The 21,952-nt window shown below is 45.3% G+C and overlaps 1 protein-coding gene across 5 annotated transcripts in view; it reads right to left on the reverse strand.

Moving 5' to 3' along the window:
- The window catches only part of FGGY (FGGY carbohydrate kinase domain containing), a 339,037-nt gene that overhangs the window by 112,800 nt on the left and 204,285 nt on the right, over nt 1–21,952 (reverse strand). For all 5 annotated transcript variants that reach the window (XM_068239391.1, XM_068239395.1, XM_068239393.1 and 2 more), the window contains exons 9-10: nt 12,252–12,359; nt 7,259–7,320 (exon numbers count right to left, since the gene is read on the reverse strand). In XM_068239391.1, the coding sequence (XP_068095492.1) occupies nt 7,259–7,320; nt 12,252–12,359 (170 nt within the window). The remainder of the gene's footprint in view (nt 1–7,258; nt 7,321–12,251; nt 12,360–21,952) is intronic.

A 21,952-nucleotide genomic window follows, 5' to 3' on the forward strand; every position in this document is an offset into this window, starting at 1 on the left:
GTTTTGTGTTGCACATACACATGTTTATCTCATCATGTCACATGTCACCTTGGGTACACTTTATAAACCAGGAGACGACCAGTGAGGATCCTCAACAAACATGAGCGGTGGCGGAATTTCCTCTGCTTACCTAAGTGGTGGTTGCAATTCTCTTTGCAAGCAGAAAAGTTTGAGTAATCCTCTTTACTTGAACCATTTCTCAATACCGTGCCATATTACATTACTGGCTGCTGGGTTTTCTCTTAAATGTTTTTTTTGGTGTTTGGATACTCTGTGCCAGTCCTTCTCCATTGATAATACATGCACATGTTAATCTCAACAGGTCACTTCAGGTACACTTTAAAGTAATCCTGAGGTGAAAATTGTTAGGATTCCTCCTGTGACGTGTTCTGTCCATTGCAGGTGGAGCCGCAAATGGACAGTTCTGGTTTGTCAGTCTGCATTCGGTTGTGCATTCGCAGTGAGTCACTTTGTCATTTGCAATTGCTCTGCAGTTCTGGACAGCTCAGAGTACTGTCATTATTCCACTAATGGTTTGCTGCAGCTGAGCTGCAGCCAGATAGCCCTGGATTTCCTGCATGCATGTCCTTGTATAGTACTGCATGCATTTGTTATGATGGTCTTTCAACTAGCAAATGGGATTCCGGCCAGCACAGGATTGAGTGATAACTATTCAGCTGTGTGGAGATTTTCATGCTTGCATCCATTGGCTGATGCCAGCATAAAGGCCTGCCTCTCCTGCTAGACCTCGACCCGTCATAGTTTCAGCTCTGTCTAGGCTGTTACTGGGTCCATTCATACTGTAAAATATATTCTTTGTCTTAGTTCAGTTATCCTGTGGAGCTACGTTATATATTTCCCACGGGGACATATATACGGACTCCTTTTAGTATAGAGATTTTATATTACCTAGCCTTGTTCCCTGTATTGCTCCAGTTCCTAGCCATTCTTCCTTGCTTATGTTATATATCGGTTCATCGCCGATAATTACATACAGTGGGTTGCAAAAGTATTCGGCCCCCTTGAAGTTTTCCACATTCTGTCACATTACTGCCACAAACATGGATCAATTTTATTAGAATTCCACATAAAAGACCAACACAAAGTGGTGGACATGTGAGAAGTGGAACAAAAATCATACATGATTCCAAACATTTTTTACAAATAAATAATTGCAAAGTGGTGTGTGCATAATTATTTGGCCCCCTTTGATCTGAGTGCAGTCAGTTGCCTATAGACAGTGCCTGATGAGTGCTAATGACTAAATAGAGTGCACCTGTGTGTAATCTAATGTCAGTACAAATACAGCTGCTCTGTGACGGCCTCAGAGGTTGTCTAATAGAATATTGGGAGCAACAACACCGTGAAGTCCAAAGAACACACCAGACAGGTCAGGGATCAAGTTATTGAGAAATTGAAAGCAGGCTTAGGCTACAAAAAGATTTCCAAAGCCTTGAACATCCCACAGAACACTGTTCAAGCGATCATTCAGAAATGGAAGGAGTATGGCACAACTGTAAACCTACCAAGACAAGGCCGTCCACCTAAACTCACAGGCCGAACAAGGAGAGCGCTGATCAGAAATGCTTCTGGACGAGCTGCAGAGATCTATAGCTCAGGTGGGAGACTCTGTCCATAGGACAACTATTAGTCATGCACTGTACAAAGTTGGACTTTATGGAAGATTGGCAAGAAGAAAGGCGTTGTTAACAGAAAGCATAAGAAGTCCCGTTTGCAGTTTGCCACAAGCCATGTGGGGGACACAGCAAACATGTGTAAGAAGGTGCTCTGGTCAAATGAGAGCAAAATGGAACTTTTTGGCCAAAATGCAAAACGCTATGTGTGGCAAAAAACTAACACTGCACATCACTCTGAACACACCATCCCCACTGTCAAATATGGTGGTGGCAGCATCATGCTCGGGGGGTGCTTCTCTTCAGCAGGGACAGGGAAGCTGTTCAGAGTTGATGGGAATATGGATAGAGCCAAATACAGGGCAAACTTGGAAGAAAACCTCTTGGAGTCTGCAAAAGACTTGAGACTGGGGCGGAGGGTCACCTTCCAGCAGGACAACGACCCGAAACATAAAGCCAGGGCAACAATGGAATGGTTTAAAACAAAACATACATGTGTTAGAATGGCCCAGTCAAAGTCCAGATCTAAATCCAATCGAGAATCTGTGGCAAGATCTGAAAACTGCTGTTCACAAACGCTGTCCATCTAATCTGACTGAGCTGGAGCTGTTTTGCAAAGAAGAATGGGCAAGGATTTCAGTCTCTAGATGTGCAAAGCTGGTAGAGAGATACCCTAAAAGACTGGCAGCTGTAATTGCAGCAAAAGGTGGTTCTACAAAGTATTGACTCAGGGGGCCGAATAATTACGCACACCCCACTTTGCAGTTATTTATTTGTAAAAAATGTTTGGAATGATGTATGATTTTCGATCCACTTCTCACATGTACACCACTTTGTATTGGTCTTTCACGTGGAATTCCAATAAAATTGATGCATGTTTGTGGCAGTAATGTGACAAAATGTGGAAAACTTCAAGGGGGCCGAATACTTTTGCAACCCACTGTATGTTAGTCAGTCGTTTGTAGTTTCATTGATAGCTATAAATTGTAATACGCTAGGAAATCATATCTATTGTATATTTGTCTATGTATTACGTTTGCCTACCTTTGATTCTGCTATTTCCTGACTATTCTGTTCTGTCCTTGCGAGGTAGCCATTGCTGTGGTTGCTATTGGTTACCTCACTCTTGTCTTTGTGAATGCTTGCTGTCACTGTGGCAGTGACTAGTTTAGCAAGCATTCATTCTGTCAGCCTCTGTCCTCCTAGTCCTGTCCTTGCAGGTAGCCATTGCTGTGGTTGCTATTGGCTACCTCATTCCAGTCTGTCTTGTATCTGTCTGAATGTTTGCTATCGCCAGAGCAGCGCAACATCGCACTGCGCTGCCATTGCGTCTTATCAGAAGCCCAGAGCTGCAGTTGCTCTGGGCAGCCTGTGTAGCCTCCTCCATAATTCAGCTCTCAGCCTTGTTGTGCTGGCTGGTCAGAAAGTATGACCCCCCAGCGTTACAAAAATAAAATGATGAGATAAACAATTATATTTATCTTCCTATTCCTAAAAATGACTTTTATTTTATATTTTATCATTTACAAAGTAGGTTGAATATTTTACTGTCTCTACTCAGTGGCAGCCTATTAAAGTTCCCAGAGTTAGGAAAAGGTCCATAGTTCTTGTATTTTATCCCTCCCTGCCCTCAGAAGTTGTGTCCTGCCAGGAAAACTTTTATGGCTCTAATCTGCTTATCAGTGATATTTACTATATTCCCGACAAGCTACCGACAAGACAGAAGCTGTCACTTCCATGCCTAGAAATTAACTCTTTCAGGCAGCAAAATACAACAAGTAAAACAGCCTGGTGATTAATATGTTTGGCCCAGTACATACACATGTTTATCTCATAAAGTCGCTTCAGGCAGGGGCGTAGCAATAGGGGGTGCAGAGGTGGCGACCGCATCGGGGCCCTCGGGCCAGAGGAGCTCCAAGGGGCCCTCCCTCAACTTCAGTATTAACTCTCTATTGGTCCTGTGCTCAGAATAATCACTTCTATAGATACTTTGAATAGTGGTAATCATTAACAAACTGTTCCCCATTCCCTTCTTGCACCTCTGACACTGTAGTTGCCCTAGGCAGGTTTTAGTGCGCCGTATAAATTGTTATGTAGAGTGCTTGGAGGGCCCCAATGTAAAACTTGCATCGGGGCCCACAGATCCTTAGCTACTCGGAGGGCCTTGAGGACAGGGTTGGGGAACACTGGTTTACAGTGTACCGGAAGTCAGTGGAGTAGCCTACTCCACTGACTTCCGGTACACTGTAAACCAGTGTTCCCCAACCCTGTCCTCAAGGCCCACCAACAGTGCCTGTTTTGTGGAAATCCACAGAGGTAGTTAATCAGCTCTGCTGAGACAGTAATTACCTCACCTGAGCGTGTTTGTGGTTTTCTGCAAAACAAGTACTGTTGGTGGGCCTTAAAGGACATCGGAGGTGAAAATAAGCTGATGAGAAAAACAATTTTATCCATCTGCCTTCTCCTAAAAATTACTTTGTTAGAGATCCCACAGTTTTATTTCATATATAAATCTAGTTTTTAAGTTTTTACTGTTTCATTGTCTTTGCTCATTGACACCTTCATTGAAGTATCCTAGAGCTCAAATCTATGCATTTTTGATTATTTATAGCTCTTTCCTGCTCTCAGAAGCCATTTACTGACAGGAAAGTATTTTATGGCTGTAATTACTAATCAGTGAGGGTTATGCTGTAGTCAGACCCAGTCCCGACCAGGTGCATACCTGTTTTTTAACTCTTTCAGGCAGAGAAAGTAAAAAAAAAAGGAACACAGCCTTGTCATTTGTGTGCTTGGCACTGTACATACATATGTCTATCTCATCTTGTCACCTCAGTTGTCCTTTAACAACAGTGTTGGGGAGCTCTGCTTTAAACCATATACGGGGGATGGAGCATAATAAGCAGAATGCCCTGACCTCGGCGTGCTGCAAACTCAGACATCTTTTTCTATTTGTCTTTTTTTCTGAATGATGGGGAGACGAGCTGCCTGCGATCCTGTCTAGGAATCCCTCAAACTAGTTTTTGCGTAATAGCGCCCTGAAAGCTTAATGACGACTGATCGGCCATTTTCTCATTTAAAGTGAAGCGGTAATATTCATTTAGGGGGCCTGCGTACACAAAGCCACACTCTAATGAACCCCCGGAGGGGCTCTGGCATAAGCCTTACCCCTGTCACAACTGACCCCGGAGCAGCTGTATATTTACTCTGTGACTGCGCTCATTTACCCCCATGTTTTTCCAATTAGGTGCTCACATGTGCGCCCTATCAAAGTCTATCGCTCAGAATACACTCCACTTGGAAGGCATTAAAATCATTAATTCACATCAGCCTTCACATCACTCCAAATGTTTTGCCTTCTTGGAACCAACTCGTAATTTAAAACTTCAAACTTTTTCTGAATTTTTCCTCTAGTTTTTTTCGGTTTCTTGAAACAATCAGTGTTTTTTTTGACTCACTTATGTCAGTGAATGGTTTATTATTACTTTGAAACACCACGGAGAAGCTGGAGAGGAATTAAACAGTTTAGTAGAAACTATAGAGGCTGTTTATTGCCTGATAAGTTCTAATTCATCTAAAAGCAATGAGGCATAAACTCGAACAGAAAGTTAAAAGAAAAAAATGTGGAGTTTAAAGGCTTACAAAAGAAGGTGTGAAGTGATAAGGTATCTATGCAACACTCCAATCAGAGGAATATCAATGCGGGGGCAGTCCTTACAGTTACAAGGGGGCCCAGAGCTGTGAGGGGCCCCAACATCTTACCCTCACTCCTTCTGAAACAGAGGCCATACCTCCCAGGGGCAAACCCAAGATTTTCAAGGGGCAGATTCCTGATAGGTCTCAAGGGGGGGGATTCCTGAAAGGTCTCAGCCACGTACAATACAGTATAATAATATGATAGGCTATCATTCTGGGTACACATAATGCAATTTCCAGTCCGACCGACAACGGGATCAATCAGGAGCAGTTTGGATACAGACAATAATGAGGACAGCCGACATTGGTAATGAAGGGGAAAGTGAAGCATTCACACAGCAGGGCACAGGGCTGAGCTCATGCCTGACTCTGTTAAGTTACCCAGAGCTGCTCCATGCTCTGTACACACACTGCTGCTCCATGCTCTGTACATATGCTGCTGCTCCATGCTCTGTACACACACAGCTGATCCATGCTCTGTACACACACTGCTGCTCCATGCTCTGTACACATGCTGCTGCTCCATGCTCTGTACACACAGTGCTGCTCCATGCTCTGTACACACACTGCTGCTACAACCAAAGTCAGCTGAAGCTGGGAAAGAAAGGGGGCAGTGCTGTGAGCTGCAGGATGCCTGCAGATATTCTGGTGTCTTCACTTGGGGGATTCTGGGCAGCTGTAATTCCCCCCCCCCCCTCCGTTTGCTTATGCCTCCAGTACAGATGTTGTTGGAGGTAAACTTGTTATTAGTTGGGGAGTCAACACTGGGGAAGGGGTGTGAATTTTGAGGGACCCCCATAAAAGTTATGCTTGTAGGGGTACATAATTTGTAGTTATGCCTTGATCATCTCCTTCTGAGACTCGTCTTCTCAGCATGTTTGCTAAGGAAATAACTCAACATTACAATATTCATTTATAGATGATAATCAGGCTAATCAGCCTAGTATAAACATAACTGGGTGGGGCTACATACCAACATAAAGCAACATACAGGTATAGGAATAATGATGGTCATGTCAAGGAGAACTCATGTAGAAGCATGTGATCAGGTCAGGTGATAGATATGCAAGTCTCTGACTTGCTAGCCATGATCATATCTTAAAGCAGGATGTGACCACAGCAAATCAGCGCTTTGCAAATCTATCAGGTGATCAAACAAATCACATGCATCTCCATGACATAATATAGGAACTGTTTCTGATGCTGAAACAAGGAAAAATACCATAAATGTCACTACAATGCCTCTTTAAAGTGGACCTGAACTTTTGCAAAGGACAGAAGGAGAGCATAGATAAATGCACCCTGTATGTATTTAGAGAGTTTAGCCCCCTCATCTGTGTCTAATCACAAGTTGTAATTTGATATCTCAGCTGTGTCAGCTGGCTACCACGGCAGAGCAGCGAACTGGTAAAAACAGGACATTAACAATATGTCTGCTTCCATGAAAGCAGGAAGTAGACACTTCAGATTTATTGCAAGATTTGTATTCTACTTTAGGGTTAGTATGTTGTTGCTTATCTTTCAGAGCAGAGGGGAAATTCTGAGTTCAGGTCCGCTTTAAAGCTTTCAGGTGGTGTATTTCTATTTTGCCTACAGCTGCGCTTTAATCCCGATCCCTAAGTGAGCAGGGAAGGTACATTCAAGGCACATGACACCTATATTCCCAAACCATTGTCATTCCTCATCTTCTATTATGTCCTGGGGGACAAACCTCTCTCTTTTCATTTAGAAACACAATCTTTTTATGTCTTTGATCCTCGTTCCATGGACTGTATTTTCTTCCAAAAAGCTTTCAATCAGCCCGAGACAAAAGTAATTAAATCCTGGGCCGTCTTGGCACGTCGAGAGCGTTGTGATGGAGGACGGGGCTGCGTTCTGTCATTAGAGTAATGACACACACAAGAGATTCCGCCAGACACAACTGTACTGACCTGGCTGCAGCTCTTCCCTGTAACTCTTCAAACGCATTATGGTTCCTGACGACGTGATCAATCTTAGAACAGAGAGAGAGAGAGAGAGAGAGAGAGAGAGGGATGCAAATGAAATGCAGCCGAATGGACATTGCTTTTCATTCCGTAGCGCTTAATGCAAATAATCTATTTATCTGCTTAAGATTCCATTTGGGAAGCAGCCCTGAAGTGGCCACTTCAGCTTATTTACATAAATTCTGCCTTAGCTCTGCAGAACGCAGTAATGAAAAGGGCCTTTTATTCATTTTATGAATGTAAATAATAATACTAATATGCTGCTGCCAAGTTCCAACGCATTTACAAAGGAGGCAGAACTTATCTCATCAGTCTTTGCCCCAGAGGGGACCTCATTCTATTAACAGTATAAAGGGAAACTCCCAGCTATCCAATACTAGACGGGAAATACAGCTTCTTTCCTTTCGCACTGTGGGTGAAACACCATGTCCAAGGATAATGATTCTCCATCTGCACTCCGTATGCTGTCCAGCCAATGCACGTGTGAATCATGGTTGCACAACTCCTCGATTGTCCTACTGTGGCCAGGAGCATTCTGCAAACGCCCAGTAGCAATTTTTACTTACTGTGCAAGCGCAGAACGCTCCTGGCCACAGGATTGTGATGGAGGAGCTGCGCAACATCAGGGCTGGTACTAGACTTTTTGCTGCTTGAGGCAATAGGCAGTCGTTTTTGAGAAAGTTGATTTAAAGGAACACTATCCATTAACATTATCCATTTTTTAACCTGGGATTGAGAAAGTTGCTGAAGTGCTGGTAAATAATGATGGATACAATTCACTTGCTTATCTCTTTTGTTTACTTTATCAAATTCCTTTCATTCTAAACTGATGACAGCCTGCTCTAATCTGATGTTTACATAGTTACTTAGACATTATTTGTAGAATAATTTGTCATTTTAGAACACTTGGGGCTTGATTCACAAAAGAGTGCTAACTGTTAGCACGGCCGTTTTCGCGCGAATTTTCGCATTGCGCGCGTTCGCGAATTTTCGCGCTAAACAATTACGGTTTCGCGCGCAAACGCAAATTTTCGTGTGCAAACGATAGCGATTTCGCGGTAAAATACGCGTTTGCGCGAGAAAACGTTATCGTTTCGCGTAAAAATTTGCGATCGCGCGCAATGCGAAAATTCGCACGAAAACGGCCGTGCTAACAGTTAGCACTCTTTTGTGAATCAAGCCCTTGGTTTGATAGTGTTCCTTTAAAAAAATCAAAGACTAAATGTTTTTAAACTTGGTAAAATTACATTTTGCCGCGGTACACTTTAATATATACCGATATTATATGCATTTTATACATTTTAAAACAAACCTGTGACTTTTTCTTTACTTGTTCCCATGGAATCAATTACAGTTATGCATGAAATAATTATGAATTTAATCATAGCTTTGCATTAGGTTTTTGCATCGTAAATGGGAATTTTAATATGAAATTATGATTATTCGAAATTCTAGCTCAACACTATTAAAGGACTGAAGTAAGAGGGTTATGGAGGCTGCCATATTTATTTCCTTTTAACCATACCAGTGTCCTGACTATCCTGCTGATCCCCTACCTCTAATACTTTTAGTCATACACCCTGAAAAAGCATGCAGATCAGATCAGGAGTTTCTGACATTATTGTCAGAGCTGACAAAATGAGCTGCATGCTTGTTTCTGGTGTTATTCAGACACTAGTGCAGCCAAATAGATCACCAGTGCTGCCAGGCAAATGGTATTGTTTACAAGGAAATAATATGGCAGCCTCCATATACTTCTCACTTCAGTTGTCCTTTAACCTCCCTAGCGGTATTGACAGATATACACGTCAATACAAAACATGCTGTGAACAGTATTGACGTGCATACACGTCAGTACTCTCCTGTACTGTATACTAGACCCTTGATTGACACATTTTGGCAAGTTACAGAAAAAAAGGTTATGAAAATTGGATCACTTTTTGCAACAGAAATCCTGGGGATATTGAACGCCAGGGAGGTTAAGCATCTCTGCCTTTGGCACTAAATTATCTTATTCTGGCTTATTCTGCTTATTGGTAAGCTAGCCCAACAGTCTTCTTATTAAGTAGTTTAGGAAGTAACAACTACCATGCTAAACATAGAGCAGAATGCACCTGTCACTGCATCCAATGAACCCATCAAAGAGTATGTGATCACAGCGTTTATACGGTGTACAAGGTTGGGCAGTTAACTGAGCACAGAATAAAAAGAACAATAGTTTAAAGGCTGTCCAAGGTGAAAATAAATTGATGAGAAAAACAATTGTATCTATCCTCCTCCTCCTAAAAATGACTTTTTAGATATCCCACAGTTTTATTTTATATTTTAATTTAGTTTTTAGGTTTTTGCTGTTTCATTGTCTCTGTTCAATGACACCTTCGTTGAAGTATGCTAGAGCTCAAATCTATGAATTATTGGCCCTTTTTATCTCTTTTGTGCTCTCAGGAGTCATTTACTGGCAGAAGAGTGTTTTATGGCTGTAATTTCTTATCAGTGAGGGGGAGAGCGGAGGGAGCTCAGAGCATAACCCTCTGACCCAGTCCCACCCAGACAGAAACTGTCACTTGCATACCTGATGCTTAACTCTTTCAGGAAGAGAAAGAAAAAAGGAACACAGCCTAGTTATTTGTGTGCTTGGCACTGTACATACACATGTCTATCTCATCATGTCACATGTCACCTCGGTTGTCCTTTAAGCACAATATGCACAAAAATCATCTGTCCCAAAAACAGGTCATCCACAAGGCAACCCAGGCAAGTGCCTAGGGCCTGTTTGGTGTCCAGGGGCCCGGCTGCCGCCTCCTCTGATCCCTTCTACCTCCTCACCTTACCAGAAAAGCCAGGTGCTAAGTAGGAGGAGCCAAACCTGCTATCTTGCAAAGGCCCCATGAATCCTTAATCCGTTACTGATCTGTCTTCCTCCATAACTCTCACTACGGAGTTCCAGATCCTTTGATTATGAACACGCAACTTCTACTGCCAACTTCACCCTCTGGATATGTTTAGTTTTCCCTATTAGGAACTGCTTACGCTGGAGCAAAACTCTCCAACACAATAATCCAGGATTTAGCTGAGGCATTTTACAGCAGGGTCCTGAATAAAGCAGATGGCAAAGATCAGGCTTGATTTAAATTATTGAGGAGGAAAAGAAAACAGCAAATGAGTTTGGCTGAAAGGTCTCTGTACCCTGCTTGTTCATTAATCATTTTAAAACCAAAATCAATAAGCCAATGATGCAGATGCTACGCTTTGTCCATCTCTTCATCTGACTCACGCAGGATTATCTAACGGCCATGACTAACAATCCATATTTCCTGCAAGAAGTCAATCTGCAGCAATCAATTCTGGTAGCTTTTGTGGCATTTGAGGATCTGGTAAAAAAAAATAAAATGTGATGCTATCTTCCCGATTTACAGATGCTTCATCATTTCTGAAGACCCCACCGATAAAGAGCAGGTGGAATTAGATTCCGTTACTCAGCCTCCCAAGGTCAACACCTCATCTACACTGAAGAGGAGCTTCAGATATAAACAGCAAAGCAGGGGCGTAACTAGACGTAACAGGGCCCCCCTGTAAAAATAATCCCTGAACCCCATGAGGGTCATGTGATCGGGAGCCAGCGAATGGCAGCAGAGAGTGGTCTGCTATGAAGCAGCGTCTGGAAGCAGGAAAAAATTACAGACACTCCCGGCTACTCGCTACTCTGCATGGCGAGAAGAGGTGACCGGGTCGGTTTTTGTGAGCGAACGGGGAGGTTTTTCTGCTAATTGGCACACTTGCAGTTGGGGAGAGGGAGGAAAAAGGTCCCCCAAAGCCTCTGGGCCCCCCTGCAATGGTGGGGGTCACAGGGGTGATTGTTACGCCCATGAGGACTGTCTTTTTGGGGGTTTATGGGGGTGTTTGCAGCCTTTAAAATACTTGCTGAGCCTCCAGCGATGTGTAGTAGCCTTCCTCTTGCTCCTAGCGGCGCCCCGCGCCCATGCACACAAGTTGGCGTGTCATGTCACCCGATGCTGGTCAGGTGACATGCTGGCTTCCAAGCATGGGGGAAGTCTTAAAGCCACTAGGAGTCCTCTAGGAGCAAGAAGAAGGCTGCAATACGACGTTGGAGGCCTGTGAGTATTGGGGGGGGGGGGGGGGGGATATTGGGAACTGTGTTGTATTTGATTTTGTTAGTTTTTTTCTGAGGATTTTATGTTTAATAAACTCTATTTCTATCCTATTATTGAGAACATATAATGTTCCTTCCCCTTTTCTTTTGCCACATAACTTCGCAAGGCCCTTTTACACCAGCTGCATTCCGTTTTGTTTGTGAAAAACCTTGGGATTTTCCAAACGCAAGTAACCATTAAAGAGAACCTGGATCTTCGAGGGGGCAGATGGGACACAGAGCCATGTTCTCTGCCTAATGACATGGCTCTGTGTCCCCCAACTGCCGCTCTCTGCCCCCCCCCCCCCCCACCGCCGTGCTAAGTTAGCAACAAGATTTGTTGCTAACTTGCAGGTAAACAGAGGGGAGAGGAATTCCCTGTTCAAAACGCCCGCCAGGGGCATTCCTGTAGGGTTTCCTGAGCTGCCATTGGGCAGTGCTCTCTCCCTGGCCGTACCTCCTGCCACTCCCCCGCCTCCCTGCATGCTATGAGAGACAACACAGTCTCTCAGCGTAGCGTCATGACCCTGGGTCACGCAAGTAAAAAGTGGGCCATTGCGGCTCTCGGGAGCAGCAGCTTTTGTGGCTACCTGATCTGCTCAGCCCCCCAGGTCATGTAGCCTACCTTTTTTTTTTTTTTTTTTTTTTGAGCCCACCTCTGGCTCTCTTTAAAGTCTTTAAATAAGATTTTTTTTTTTTTTTTTTTAACTAAATCAAGTGGCTATTAAACAAGCTAAATGCCTGGACAAAGCTTACCATGCCTTGCCTGAACACTGTGGCCAAACTTACCAGCTTTCCAGTAGCACTCTGCCCACCCTCATTCAGCCAGAAGCCTGGCACCATGGCAGAGTAATACGGTCCCCACACTCCGGGCACAAATACTGGATTCTCACTGATCTGTAAGAGGGAAAAAGTTTAAACAACATGTTTATCCAACTCATAATAGAAGAACAGCAAAGTCCCCTTAACCAGCATAGACGGGCTTCGCCTCGGTCAGTCATTGGACCAGGCTTCAGTCAAAAAGACAGTGATAGAGGGAGAGGAAGAGAAACAGAGAGAAATAGAGGGAGGGGGAGAGGGAGACAGAGTATTCCCTGGTCATTGTGATAGAAGGAGCAGAGTGGTCTGTACACGTAGATACGCAAGGGTAAGAGTTTATTACCACTAGGGAGATTAAGGGTTAGGCATCGGTAGTGGGAGGGTTAAAGAGAAACTGTAACCATGAACTGAACTTCATCCCAATCAGTAGCTGATACCCCCTTTACCATGTCAAATCTTTTCCTTTTCTCAAACAGAACATCAGGGGGGTCTGTATGGCTAATATTGCAGTGAAACCCCTACCACAGTGTGATGTCAGGACCATGGTCCTGACAGTTTCTGGTCTGTGAACCTCATTGCATTGTGGGAAATAGCTGTTTACAGCTGTTTCCAAATGCCCAAAAAAGCAAGCAGCATCTCCTTCCACTGACATCACCTGCCAGCAGTAAAAAATGTCACCATGTGATAAATGCCAGAATGTAAATCCGGGAGAGGAAAGGTTTTACAATGGGAAAACACTGACTAAATCATTTATACATAACTATTGTAAAAATGAAGCACTTTTTTTATTACATAAGTTTCACTGGAGTTCCTCTTTAACCACTTCTCTACCACAGGGTTTTTCCCCTAAAAACCACAGCAATTTTAACATTTTAGGGAGGCAAGGGTTAATGGGCTTAATGGGGGTAAAATTTATTTAAAAAAAAACCTAACTGATGCTGATCACTCACTAATGCTGTATTAGTTATCTGAGATCCTCTCACGAGTGATCTCAGTAACTGTAACAGCATAGTGACTGATTCAGTGTTTACACACATTCTGAATGAATGAGCACTGTCATTGGCTTTGGCAGTGCTCATTCAAACTTGTAAGCACTTTGATTGGCTGACCAGCAGGTGCCGATCGCGACCGCAAATCCGCGTGCACGCGATCGCGCACGCGAACGCTCACACCGGGAAAACAAACAGGAGATGCCTATCTACACCCCTGTGCCCCAGGTGAATTTTAAAGGGGCGTAGATAAGCGTGGCAAGGGTTGCTAAGTGGTTAAAGAGAGTCTGAAGCAAATAAAATTCTCTCCTTTTACTATCTAGTCTTCTTTAGCAGTATGAGCAAAGATGAAATGCCGCATCTGCACGACTGATCGATGTATTAACCCCCCAAAATCTCGGGGCAAAAATCCACGGCTTTCCAGGTTGTGGATTTTGCTATCCAGGGGAAGCAGAGCTTTGCGCTGTAGCTTACAGATGGCCCGAACATCCGATTTTAGGTTTGCGAACCCGGTTCACGAATTTCTGCAAAAGGTTCGGTTTGCACGAACTTTCGCGAACCACAATAGACTTTAATGGGGAGGTGAACTTTGAAAACTAGAAAAATTATGCTGGCTACAAAAGTTATGGAAAAGATGTTTCAAGGGGTCTAACACCTGGAGGGGGGCATGGCGGAGTGGGATAGACGCCAAAAGTCCCGGGGAAAAAAATCTGGATTTGGACGCAAAGCAGCATTTTAAGGGCAGAAATCACATTAAATGCTAAATTGCAGGCCTAAAGTGCATTAAAACATCTTACATGTGTATACATCAAAAACACACGATTGGTTCACACGATGGCCAGGGGCCCCGGACCTCTCTCACTGGCCGGGACCCAAGGCCAACATGCGATACCTGGAGGGGAGTGCAGGTGGGCCTGGACCTCTCACACCCAGGCTCTGGACCTCTCACATCCAGAAAGCCCACCAACACTGCCTCCATACTGAATGCTAAATTCGACACACACAAGCAGTAGAACACAGCAGGTTCTTTCTCTACCATTGTTAAAGCTTACGTCTATTTTTTTAAATACTTGTTCTGCTTGCTGTTCAGTACCTGCAACGAGAATCTCATGGAGGGCAAGTCTGCCATTGCGAGTGACCACGGGTAATGGCCGGGGAATCCTGGTTCGATTCCGGTCCGGAGTGGGAGCTTAAGAAATGGATACCACCACACATCCAGGCAAGGAAGGCAGCAGGCATGGCATGCACGTCCCGAGGTAGTGACCAAAAATAACAATACAGGAGGACTTTCGAGGCCCTGCTGTATATGTGAAATGAATCAACTTTAAATCCTTTAATGAGAATCTGTTATGGAGGGCAATTCTGATATAGTGCCTTTACGGCGACTCACCAGGTTGGTCACCTCCTCAAGGAGGCGAGAATCTGTTATGGAGGGCAAGTCTGCCATTATGAGTGACCACTGATCAGGGAATCAGGGTTCTATTCCGGTCCAGAGTGGGAGCCTGAGACCCATGCTGTATAAGTAATGTACCTGCCCTGACCGTGCTTTGCAGACCAGGCATCTGTGGTCAGATCTAAAGCATTTGCCAAGAATGTGTTATTATGGAGGGCAAGTCTGCCATTCATTCAACTGTGTGAAACTTTCGATGGTACTTACTCAGTACCATGGTGACCACGGGTAATGGCCGGGGAATCCTGGTTCGATTCCTGTCCGGAGTTGGAGCCTAAGAAACGGCTACCACCACACATCCAAGGAAGGCAGCAGGCAGGCATGCACGTCCCGAGGTAGTGACCAAAAATAACAATACAGGAGGACTTTCGAGGCCCTGCTGTATATGTGAAATGAATCAACTTTAAATCCTTTAACGAGAATCTGTTATGGAGGGCAAGTCTGATGGTGCCTTCACTGCGACTCACCAGGTTGGTCACCTCCTCAAACGGCCACATGAGCCTGCATGCATTTCGCATCCGTGTCCAGTTGTTGGGCCACAACATCCCCATCTCCCCAGATTGTGTCCTTCTACTGTAATTGTACAGGCACTGGGTGACGGCTTTCTCCTGTTCTAGCAGGCGAGAGAACATGACCAGGGTCGAATTCCAGCGAGTCGGGCTATCACATATCAAGTGTCTCACCGGCAGGTTGTTTTTCCGCTGAATGTCCGCAAAGCGTGCCACTGAACACAACAGGTAGGTATATGCAGTGATGAGGTGGGTTCACTGAACACAACAGGTAGGTATATGCAGTGATGAGGTGGGTTCACTGAATACAACAGGTAGGTATATGCAGTGATGAGGTGGGTTCACTGAACACAACAGGTAGGTATATGCAGTAATGAGGTGGGTGCACGGGAACACAACAGGTAGGTATATGTAGTACTGGGTATTACAATGTGCACCTGTCACACACACAGGTAGTCACTGAATGTGCTGGGCCTGGCTGGCAGTGGCGCACACACACTATGAATTAGCAAGGCTGTCTATGCAACACAAGTGTCAGTGGGACACACAGAAAAAAAAAGATCACAAGATTAGCTCTCAAAAGAGCTGTTGTGGGGTGCTATTTTAGCAATAAGAATCAGCAAGGAGCAAACTAACAGCCTAACTAATATTTCCCTATGAGAGAGTTTGATGCAGCTGTCCCTTCTCTAATTAACCCCCCTGGCGGTATGAAAAATTCCGCCAGGGGGCAGCGCAGCAGTTTTTTTTTTTTTTTTTTTTTAAATCATGTAGCGAGCCCAGGGCTCGCTACATGATAGCCGCTGCTCAGCGGCATCCCCCGCCCACTTCCGATCAGGAAATCCCGTTCAAAGAACGGGATTTCCTGGAGGGCTTCCCCCGTCGCCATGCCGATGGGGCGGGATGACGTCATCGACGTCAGCGACGTCGGGACGTCATTGGGAGTCCCGATCCACCCCTCGGCGCTGCCTGGCACTGATTGGCCAGGCAGCGCACGGGGTCTGGGAGGGGGGGGCGCGCGCCGCAACGGATAGTGGCGATCGGGCGCGCGCCAGCGGCGATCAGTGTGCTGGCGCAGCTAGCAAAGTGCTAGCTGCGTCCAGCAAAAAAAAAATTATGTAAATCGGCCCAGCAGGGCCTGAGCGGCACCCTCCGGCGGCTTACCCCGTGTCACACACGGGGTTACCGCTAAGGAGGTTAATGCAGGCACACTAGTGAGTGTAATGGCCAGCGGAGCCTGCCTTATATAAGGGGGGGAGTGGCTCCACGAGGGAGTGTAGCCTGATTGGCTACAATGTGCCTGCTGACTGTGATGTAGAGGGTCAAAGTTAACCCTAATAGTGCACTATGGGGCGAACCGAACTTCCGGAAAAGTTTGCCTTACATGGCGAACGTGAACCACCGGAAGTTTGCCGGGAACCGTTCGGCCCATCTCTACTGTAGCTCTGCCTCCAGTCCAATCAATCTGCGCTGATTGCCGCCTCTCCCCGCCCCTCTCAGTGAAAGAAGACTGAGAGGGGCGGGAAGAAGTGGCGATCAGCGCAGATTGACGGAAGTAGAAACAGAGCTACTGCCCAAACCTCTGCCTCCTCCAGGAAGTACCAGAGGATTTTGGACCAGGGATTTCAGGGGGGTTAAATACACCGTTCAGCCACACCGATGCTGCAATTTATCTTTGCTCATACTGCTAAAGAGGACTAGATCGTAAAAGAAGATTTTTTTTTTCACTTCAGACCCTCTTTAACCTCCTGGGGGATACAATTATATCGCCCAGGAGGTGGCGCAGCACTATTTTTAATTTTTTTTTATTTTTTAAATCATGTAGCGAGCCCAGGGCTCGCTACATGATAGCCGCTGTGCAGCGGCATCCCCCCACCCCCTCCGATCGCCTCCGGCATACAAAGCAAACAGGAAATCCCGTTCAGAACGGGATTTCCTGTTTGGCTTCCCCCGTCGCCATGGCGACGATCGGGATGACGTCATCGACGTCAACGACGTCGTGACGTCAGAGGGAGTCTCGATCCACCCCTCAGCGCTGCCTGGCAATGATTGGCCAGGCTGCGCAGGGGGTCTTGGGGGGGGGAGTGGCACGGCACGGCGAGTAGCGGCGAATCAGCGCGGAGCGGCGGCGATCGGTATATACACGCAGCTAGCAAAGTGCTAGCTGCGTGCAACAAAAAAAAAATTATGCAAATCGGCCCACCAGGGCCTGAGAAAACCTCTGTGGCGGCTTACCCCGAGCTCAGCTCGGGATTATCCCCCAGAGGGTTAAGGGTTCGTCATCTGTAGAGGGAGGGTTAACGGTTAGGCACCACCTTGAGTTAAGGGTTAGGCATTGGTAGAGGGATGCTTTAGGTTTAGGCATCAGTAGACGGAAGGTCAAGAGTTAAGGATCGGTAGAGGGAGGGTTAAAGGTTAGGCATTGGTAGAGGGAGGGTTAATGGTTAGGCATCGGTAGATGGATGGTTAAGGGTTAGGCATCGGTAGAGGGAGGATTAAGGGTTAGGCATCGGTAGAGGGGGGGTTAAGGGTTAGGCATCGGTAGAGGGAGGGTTAATGGATAGGCATCGGTAGAGGGATGGTTTAGGGTTAGGCATCGGTAGAGGAAGGGTAAATGGTTAGGCATCGGTAGAGGGAGGGTTAATGGTTAGGCATCGGTAGGGGGGGGGGTTAATGGTTAGGCATCGGTAGAGGGATGGTTAATAGTTAGGCATCGGTAGAGGGAGGGTTAAGGATTAGGCATCGGTAGGGGGAGGGTTAATGGTTAGGCATCGGTAGAGGAATGGTTAACGATTAGGCATCGGTAAAGGGAGGGATCAGTATGAGAGTAGGCTTAGGTTAGGTCATAGTAAAATATTGGTTAAAATTACCAATATTTTACTTATAGAAAAAAAATATTGATAAATTTACTGATATTTTACCACTAGCCATGCCTCTTTTCCAGGTAACTTTATTATTATGTGCTCTAACCACAAAAACAGATGCAATCTAATTAATGTTATCTACATATAAACACATTGGAGATGCCTTAACCTGATGACAAGCAGCAGCTAATAGACCAGGAATAGAAGAATGACGAGGAGGATGACGCAGAGGATGAGCAGCAGCTCATAAAAATTGCTTCTATCATCCTATAAAATATCCACCTTTTGTTTCCGCACTGATGCAGAGGACTCCAGTAAAAGCAAAGGGAAGGCTGCTATAGGCAGAGCTCTCTGGTCAGGGCAGGTATAAACAACCCTGGATGAAATGTGGAGCAGTTGTCCAGTGCAACCAACCAGACTTAAAGTGGACCTGAACTCAGACCTCCTCTCTGCCCTAAAAGAAACACAACAGCATAATAACCTTTAAACAAAAAAACATTTCTTTGTTACAGCTCATACAAGTCCTGAAATAAATCTGCACAGTTTCTACTTCCTAATTCATGGAAGCAGACATATTGTTTACAGCCTATGCTTTCAAATGAGTTTATCTGCTTATCTGCCATAGGCAGTCATAGGACTCAGGGAATTACAACTTGAGACTAGACACAAATGAGAGGGAATTAGACAGCCTAAACTCTCTAGATACACACAGGGTGCAGTTCTCTATGTTTTCCTTCTGTCCTGTGCAAAAGTTCAGGTCCACTTTAAAAGGCTGATCTCATAATGTAGATTTACAAGATGTATATTCATTATACTGATTGTACTTAGAACTTGACTGTTCTCCTTTTCACCTATTCATGTTATAAGCATGGGTGGTGCTACACTGGGGCATGCTGGGGCACTGGTTCCCCTTGGGAATCACTTTGCCCCTCCTGAGTGCCTCCCCCTTTCCTACTCAGTAACATACAGTTAGCTGTTTCCAGGCTCCAGCAGAGTACAGTGAACAGGATAGAGTCTGTAAAAAAACTCACACAGGTGCAGCTTGCTAGCAAGGATTAAAGCGGAACTGTAGATAGAAAATAAACACATTGTTTCACTTACCTGGGGCTTCCCCAAGCCCCCAGCAGCTGTCCTGGCCCGCGCCGGTCCTCCACGAGTCTCCGTTCTCCCGCCACCGCTCCGTCCCGGACCTCGACTTGTAAGTCGAGGCCAGCGCAGCCCTGCCAAGCGTATCCTTTCTTCGCGTTCCCCTCTGCAATAGTGGGGAACGTGAAGAAAAGACGCATTGCCAGAGCCGCGCAGGCGCAGTGACCCGGCGGCGAAACCGAAAGCAGCTGGCGGCGGGAGAATGGAGGCTCGTCGAGAAGCGGCGCGGGACAGGACGGCTGCTGGGGGCTTTGGGAAGCCCCAGGTAAGTGAAACAATGTGTTTATTTTCTATCTACGGTTCCGCTTTAAATCCTGCCAACAAACTATCCAAGTACATCTGTAGGTAACATTTCATCCATAATAGCACCATCATTTGGACAATCTGTGCTACTCAAAAGCGTTCTGCTTGTGATGTTAACATTTGGTTCCTATCATTGCTGAACTAGTAAGCCTTAATTTTATCAGAGTCAGGCAAAACATATCTAAAGCTTGCCATGCTAACATCGATTTTGATCACCCTAATGGGGCCCATCAGCCAGCCATAATGCCCCCTTTGTGCGCCCCCCTCCATAAATTTGAAGCTGGAGCCACCACTAATTATAAGGATTAATCACCAAGTGCTATTAAGGCCAGCGTCTCCATAGTTAGACTCAGTTTATTCTCCCTCTATATCTGATAATAGGTCTTAAAGCAGACCTGAAGCAAAAATAAACCATGAGATAATGAATTGTATGTGTAGTACAGCTAAGAAATACAACATTTGTAGCAAAGAAAATAGTCTCTTATTGTTTTCCAGTACAGGAAGAGTTAAGAAACTTCAGTTGTTATCTATGCACTTATTCATCTAAGAAACAGAGAGAGACAGCTTCAGATAAGGTTTTACTGCAGGGAGGTTCCAAGGGCCATTAGTTCTGCTCCGTTTCATAGTTTGAAATACAGAGTGTGATTTGCAAACTGCAAATATGACAGAATGATGCAATGTTATAAAAACAAAGAGAAAAAAGAAGCTAAATAGCTAAAAATAAAAAATGAGACTATTTTTTTGGGCTACTAATGTTCTATTCATTATCTATCCTACACATAAAATTCATTATATAAGTTTTTTTTTTCACTTCAGTGTCACTTTAACTTCCTAACGACCACGTCATGCGTAAACACGGTGGCTCCCCCAAGGACAGCCTAACGCCAATTGGCGTCAAATCCGCGTGACACGGCTGTCCCCATGGCAGGCTTTGGAGCGGTCCGCTGTCATAGGCTGAAGGCTATGACAGCCGATCGTTGTCATTGGCTAGTGCGGGGAGGGCGGGGTTAACACAAAATAAATAAAAAAAATAGTAAAATGTATTCGAAATAAAAACATAAATAAATAAACATCCCAGCAGGGATCAGAGCCCACCATTAGAGAGCTCTGTCGGTGGGTGGAAAAGGGGGGTTCACTTGTTTGCTGAGTTGTACGGCCCCGCAGTGAGCCCTTAAAGCTGCAGCGGCCTAATTAGTGAAAAACAGACTGGTCACTAGGGGGGTGTAAGCCTGTGGTCCTCAAGTGGTTAAAGAGGTGCCTGACTTGGGTGCTGCCATAGACTATCCCGGTCTATAGTGGTGCAGGGGGATTTATCACAAAATCCCTGTAATTGGGGTGCTGGCAATAACTGAACCCCAAATTACGTGTCTCCGCTGAGTTGTTACAACTCGGAGGGGGAATTGTATTTAACATTTCCCCAGGTTTCAGCGGTAGCATGGTGAGCTGTCTTTCGGCTCACCCTGCGCCCAACTGAACAGCAAGAGGATAATATGTCCTGGCTGGTTAAGTCTTAGTTCAGGTATGGAAGAGAGTAAACACTTCTGCAAATCAGGTCATGAGGTGATAGGAACCCTGACATGACATGCGTATGTACAGTCCCAGTCCTACAGAAACCTAACCATTGTTCATCTTTTTTTTTTTCTCTCTCGCTGTGATGGTTAAAGAGAACCTAAAGTGAAGTGTAAAAAAAGTTTCACTTACCTGGGGCTTCTACCAACCCCCTGCAGCCGTCCTGTGTCCGCACTGTCTCTTACCTATCCTCCGGGCCCCCGCAGTGGCTTAGTTTAAATTTTAATGACTGAGCCTATTGCTGGTCACTGTGCCTTCGCTGCCCTGGCCGCTCGAGTCATCGTTCACGCTCCTGCTGCTGGAAGCGTCCTGTGCAGACACAGTATGTGAATGAAGACGTGCGCGGCAAGGGCCGCACAGGCGCAGTGGCCGGAAACAGGCTGTCCCCAAAATTGAAACGAAGCCACTGCGGGGGACTGGAGGATCGTTCCAGGACGTCGCAGGCACAGGTCGACTTTTTACTTCCCTTTAAGCATGCAGGGCTCTGAATGACAGTTACGCCATAGTCCGACTCTCGCTGATAACTAATCAAACATCATAGAACTCCTGTGAGGCTGAGAACAGATACAAGGTTCAACAGTTCAACCTGTTCAGTAAAGCCAGCACCTTTTCAGTAAGGAGTTCCCTGGGCAAGTCTCCCGAACACTGCTACTGGCTAATGAGTGCGCACTTGTGGCTGCCTCACAAGTACTTTGAGTCCGACAGGAGAAAAGTGCTATACAAATATAGGACTTATTATTAGTCTGAATGAGAACTGAGCTGACTAAACATTATCATTCCCCATGAAGAAAGAGATGGGGCCCTAAAGTACCTAAAACGTAACCTTTAATAGGTATATTTTAAA

Source organism: Hyperolius riggenbachi, chromosome 6 (genome assembly GCF_040937935.1).
Source record: "Hyperolius riggenbachi isolate aHypRig1 chromosome 6, aHypRig1.pri, whole genome shotgun sequence".
Taxonomy (NCBI): Eukaryota; Metazoa; Chordata; class Amphibia; order Anura; family Hyperoliidae; genus Hyperolius; species Hyperolius riggenbachi.